This window comes from Solanum verrucosum, unplaced genomic scaffold (assembly GCF_900185275.1).
Source record: "Solanum verrucosum unplaced genomic scaffold, falcon-dt-bn FXZP01000082.1, whole genome shotgun sequence".
Lineage (NCBI taxonomy): Eukaryota > Viridiplantae > Streptophyta > Magnoliopsida > Solanales > Solanaceae > Solanum > Solanum verrucosum.
The window spans coordinates 468,363-474,232 of record NW_026020257.1 but is presented as its reverse complement, the minus strand read 5'-3'; the positions used below and the strand labels follow the sequence as shown (position 1 = coordinate 474,232).

At 40.6% G+C, this 5,870-nt stretch overlaps 1 protein-coding gene across 1 annotated transcript; it reads left to right on the top strand.

Annotated features, from left to right (window-relative positions):
* Window positions 1-2,304: 2,304 nt before the first annotated feature.
* On the top strand, window positions 2,305-3,267 carry LOC125833287 (uncharacterized). The gene is made up of 2 exons (XM_049512434.1): window positions 2,305-2,641; window positions 2,858-3,267. The coding sequence occupies exons 1-2, from the start codon at window positions 2,305-2,307 to the stop codon at window positions 3,265-3,267; spliced, it is 747 nt and encodes a 248-aa protein (XP_049368391.1).
* Window positions 3,268-5,870: the final 2,603 nt, after the last annotated feature.

Here is a 5,870-nt window from a genome sequence, read left to right as displayed (position 1 = left end):
CTACTCAACCTCCAGTCAACCACCCCGTTGCTGCAACTGTTCCCAAGGTGGTTGGAGCATTAGGCAGCAAGGCCAAGGCTAAGGCGTCTAATATAGTGATCACAAGTACTATTCTTGTCTATGACCGGATGACTACTATTTTGTTTGATCTGGGTTCTACTTAGTCATATGTCTCAGCTCAATTTTCCTTGGGATTTGATGTGATTTGTGATGTGCTTGATCCCCCATCCATGTTTTTACCCCAGATGGAGAGTCTGTGATAGTCACCCATGACTATCGTGTTTGTTCGGTCCTATTTATGGGTTTTCAGACTTGGGCTGATTTGATTATTATGGATATGACTGACTTTGATATAATCTTAGGCATGACTTGGGTGTTCCCCTATTATGCTCCACTTAATTATAATGCTAAGAATGTGAATCTAGAGATATTGGGTAGGGAAAATTTAGAGTGGGAATAGGTGTACAAGCCTAAGCTAGCTAAGGTCATATATTTGGTTTTGTGCTAGGAAACTGGTGGGGAAGGGGTGTTTGTCATAGTTGGCTCATATTCGGGATGTTGATGCTGAGTCTCCCTCTATTGAGTTTATTCCTATAGTGTCTGAATTCAAGGAAGTGTTTCCTACCGATTTGCCTTGTATTCCTCCAGATAGGGATATAGATTTCGACAGTGACTTGGAGCCGGGCACTCGCCTCATCTCCATTCTTCCTTATCGCATGGCTTTAGCAGAATTGAGAGAGCTTTAAGCTCAAATCTAGGAGCTTCTTGATAAAGGTTTCATCTGTAATAGTGCTTCCCTGTGGGGTTCTCCTGTCTTGTTTGTTAAGAGGAAGGATGATAGTATGAGGATGTGCATAGACTACCGATAGTTGAGTAGGGTCACCATTCAAATAAGTATCTGTTGCCTTGAATAGATGATCTATTTGCCCAGTTGCAGGGTGCATCAATTTTCTCTAAAATTGACCTAAGGTATGGTTACCATCAGTTAAAGATTAAGCTTGAGGATGTACCAAAAACAACATTCAAGACCCGCTATGGGCACTATGAGTTCTTAGTGATGTCGTGTCGGTTAAGCAATGCGCCTGTAACCTTCATGAGTTTGATGAATGGTGTGTTCAAACTATTCCCGATCGTCTTTATTGATGACATTTTGGTTTATTAGAAGAATAAGGAAGAGCATGTCGACCATCTTCATTTTATTTTGGGTGTCCTTGGAAAATAGAAGTTGTATGCAAAATTGTCCAAGTGAGTTCTGGGGTACTTCAGTTACCTTTTTGGGGCATGTGGTTTCAAAGGAAGGGATAATGGTAGATCCCCAAAAGATCAAAGCAGTCAAGAATTGGGTCAAACCTAGCTCTGTGACTGAAGTTAGTAGTTTTTTGGGAAATGCCAGCTACTATTAACGATTTGTGAAATTTTTTTCTTCTATCGCCACGCACTTTAAAAGGCTAACCCAAAAAGAGGTGCCTTTCGATTGGATTGACAAATGTGAAAAGAGCTTTCGAAAGTTCAAGACTCTTCGTACCACAACACTTATTTTGACACTATCGATGTAAGGTAAGGATTTCATTATTTATTGTGATGCTTCACATTCGGGCTTGGGTGCTGTGTTGATACAGGATAAGAATGTCATAGCTTATGCATCGTAGCAGCTGAAGGTGCATGATAGAAACCACCCGACGCATGACTTGCAGTTGGCAACGGTAGTTTTTTTTCTCAATATCTGGCGGCATTACCTTTATGGTGTCAAGTGTCAGATGTTCACTAATCATCGTAGTCTACAAGATGTATTCACTCAGAAGGACTTGAATTTGAGACAACGAAGGTGGATGGAGTTACTCAAGGATTATGATGTTACCATTCAGTATCATTCGGATAAGTCTAATGTGGTGGCAGACACATTAATCCGAAAGATGGTGAGTATGGGAAGTCTAGGTTGATTGGTTGTGTCAAAGTGACCCTTCGCCAAGGAGATTCAGACCTTGGAGTCTAAGTTTTCAACTCAGAGAAAGGTGGGGTACTAGCCATCATTGAGGTAAGGCCCACATTTATTGAGGAGATTAAGGCCAAGCAGTTCGAGGATGAGAGTTTGAATGAGCTCAGAAAGAAGACAATGTCTGGCAAGGCACAAGATGCGGCTCTTGATGCGAGTGGTGTGCTCAGTTTTAGGGGAAGAATTTATGTTCCCTGAGTGGTTAACTTGATTTAGAAGATGTTGATAGAATCCCATGGTTTGCTGTATTCCATTAATCTAGGTGTGACCAAGATGTACCGAGATTTGAAATGAATTTATAGGTGGCCCTCATGAAGAAAGGCATAACTGAGTTTGTGGCTATGTGCCAAAACTGTCAGCAGGTAAAGTATGAGCATCAAAGGCATGCAAGTTTGCTTCAACAAATGTCAATCCCAGAATGGAAGTGGAAAAGGATAGTTATGGATTTCATAGTTGGTGTTCCTAAGACGTTGGGGAAGTTTGACTCTATTTGGGTGGTGGTTGACAAATTGACTAAGTCAACCCACTTCATTCCAGTTAGAGTAGACTATAATGCTCAGCAGTTGGCTAAGGTTTATGTGAAGGAGATAGTGAGGCTGCATCGGGTGCCCCTTTCCATCATCTCAGACGGTGGTACACAGTTCACACGTAAGTTTTGGAGAAAATTGCATGAGGAGTAAGGCACTCAACTCATTTTTAGCACAACCTTCCATCCACAGACGGATGGGTAGTCAGAGATAACTATTCAAGTGTTATAAGACATGTTGAGGGCATATGTGATTGACTTTGGAGGGTATTGGGATAAGTTCCTGCCTATGTGTGAGTTCTCCTATTATAATATTTACCACTCCAGCATTGACATAGAACCGTTTGAGTCACTTTATGGGAGGGGATGTAGATCACCCATAGGGTGGTTTAAGATTGGATATGTGAAACCTTTGGGGGTTGATTTGGTGAAAGATGCTCAGGATAAGGTAAGAAGCATCCAAGCTAAGCTTCTAGCAGCCCTGAGTCGACAAAAAATATGCATACCGTTAGGTAAGGGACATGACATTTCAGCCGGTGAGCAAGTTCTTCTAAAAGTGTCACCCATAAAGGGGGTGATGAGATTCGGCAAGAAGGGAAATCTTAGTCCTCAATACATCGGGCCATTTGAGATTCTTGACTGTGTAGGGCCAGTGGTTTATAGGTTGGCTTTACCGCCTAGCCTATCTGAAGTCCATCTATTGTTCCATGTGTCCATGTTGAAGAAGTATCATGGGGATGAAGATTAGATCATAAAGTGGGACTCAGTTATGTTAGACAAAGATCTTCAGTATGACGAGGATCCGGTTGCAATTTTTGATCGTTGAAAAGCTGAGGCCCAAGGAGATAAAGTCTGTGAAATTTTAATTGAAGCATCGTCCGGTTGAGGAAGCTACTTAGGAAACCTAGAAGGACATGTGAGACAAGTATCCCAGTTATTCGATGATTCATGTACTACTTTACTCTTGCCTTAGCTCAGTTCTCCTAGTTTAGCACTCAGGGATGAGTGATGGTTAAATTGGTATCTATTGTAATAACCTGTTCCCGTTGTTATGGAAAAGCCAATGGAAAATGAAAGAGTAGTAACTTGGAAATTTCTTACCTAGGACAGACTTGGATGAAATCTAAGTCAGGTGAGGTATAGGGCAATCCAGTAATGGATGGGGGATTTAATTATGAGTTTGATCACATGAGTGGATATCCAAGGTGTTAAGGAGCCCGTACGGCTTTATGTAATTGAATTCAGGCGAGTAGATCTCCCGAAACTGATCTTGGCGTGAAACAATAGTTTTAGAACGTCAGGGTTTGAGGATGTGTTGTGAAATGGGAGCTTGGAACTCAAATACCGAGTTTCTGTCTCTGTGTAAGCCATTGGTGCGGGATTAATTCCGCAAGGGCAGGGCGCTGTGGTGGGATGGGACACGCTGTGGCGGGCTAATCGCGACTTAAACTGGGGAAATACCCAAAACATTATTTTCTGCAAAACCTCGTTCTTAAGAGCTAAGGGACCACCTAGGGCAGTTCCTCATCAAATTCCACAAATTCTCGTGCCAAAGGTAAGTTAATTACTTCCCTAATCCGTATTTCGATTCTTAGCCTTAGGATCATGGGTTTGTCCTTGGGTTGAAATTTGTTATATCCAGGTAAATTAGGCCTTGTTTATTGATCGTTGCATTAATTACTTGTTTTAGGAGTGTTCAGGCTTGGTTTCGAGGTAGGTGATGGTTCAACTTCCCATTTATTTTTATATATGCCTGTTAATTTTTCCCTTGTATGTGAATAGGGAAACATGAATCGAATCTAATGAAATGACTAAATATGAACAATTACATGCCAAGAACCTGTTACTTGACTGTGTGACTATCTGCACTGTTCATTATGGGTGTGATTGTGATTGTGGTTGTGCTCACTGGATCGGGTGTCACGTTTCGACACATCTATTGGATTGGGTGTCACGTTTCGACACATATATATTGGAGCGAGTTTCACGTTCCGACACACTAACAGTTTGGGTGTGGGTTCCTTGAGAGGACCATTTGGAATTGCACATTGCTCCTAAAATTATAATTGAATTATTTATTCTGTATATGTGTGTTTACTGTGTTGTAATTACTTGATATATTTTGCTTACCGAAGTAATCGTGTGATCCTACCAGTACACCGTTGTTTTGTTTACTGATACTTCACTTGCTCTTTCTTTGTTGAGTACAGGGCATCTTCAGGCGGCTACTGACAGACCCGATCTAGGAGATCATTGACCGAGACTGAATTCAAGGGTGATCCAACTCTTTCAGGCTGCCATGGATCCATCATTAGTTTAGTCCATTCTTTTCGGACTCTGACTATATATTCACACTTTTACTTATGTTTAGTTTTCGGGGTTGCATCTCCTTTTTGTTAGACTTGTTAATTAGTAGAGTTTTGGTACAATGATTTTCAAGTCTAGGGGTTGAATTTCCGTGAGGTTTATGCTTGGTTGCTTTTGTTAAACCTTCTGAGTTTATGGGAACTCAGTACTTAATTTATCATCTAAATCTGCTTCCGTATCTTTAAATGAGTTATTTTCATTAAGTTGCTTATTCGGGTTGTGGTAGTTATTCTCCCACCGGAGGATTAGTGTGGATGCCAATCACGACTGTCTGGGTCGTGACACAACCTGACGAATTTTCAAGCTAAAATTACGACCCCAACTAGCTAGTTTAGAATTGGGAAAATTTCTCCTAAACTCCTCTTGATTCTCAAACCCAACACGAATACAGGAGAACTTTCATACAATTCCTTTGGAAACAGACTTTACCAAAGATTCACAAAACAAAAGAATCAAAACATTCATTGTTAAAGAATTGAACTTAATATCCAGAACTATGAATGGATCCTTTAGATTAAACGATTTCTTGACTAAATTGAGATGTAGGGCATGAGGACGAACAAGTCCAACACTGTAAGAAGCCTTATATACCCAAAAAGAACAAATTTCCTTAACGAAATCGATGGAAACTTAAAGAACCCCTGAACCCTGACTTTTTCTCCTCTTGAAACCTTTCTCTAATTCCTCTAAATGTTAAGAACATGAAAACATGGTTTAACACTGATTTGACCCCAAAATTGGGTGAAGAAAAACGTTGCTAGGCTTAGAAGGGATGGGAAAAGACCAAACTACCTCTTTAAAAAAGATTGAGGTGCCTTAAAAAGAGAGGCTTTACTAAAACGGGCATAACGTTTTACTCCAAGCTCAAAATGAAGAAAACTTGGTGGCGTTGGAAAGATGACTCAAAGAACTTTAATATGATAGGTAATGGGCCACCTAGTTCTTTATGACCTAAGATATATTATTGTTTGAAGTTGACATAAG

Excerpts from the sequence above, each read along its gene's own strand:
- LOC125833287 (XM_049512434.1), top strand. The coding sequence starts at position 2,305 with ATGAAGAAAGGCATAACTGAGTTTGTGGCTATGTGCCAAAACTGTCAG. Across the intron at positions 2,642-2,857 it reads CGGTGGTACACAGTTCACAC|AACCGTTTGAGTCACTTTAT; the intron begins GTAAGTTTTGGA and ends GCATTGACATAG.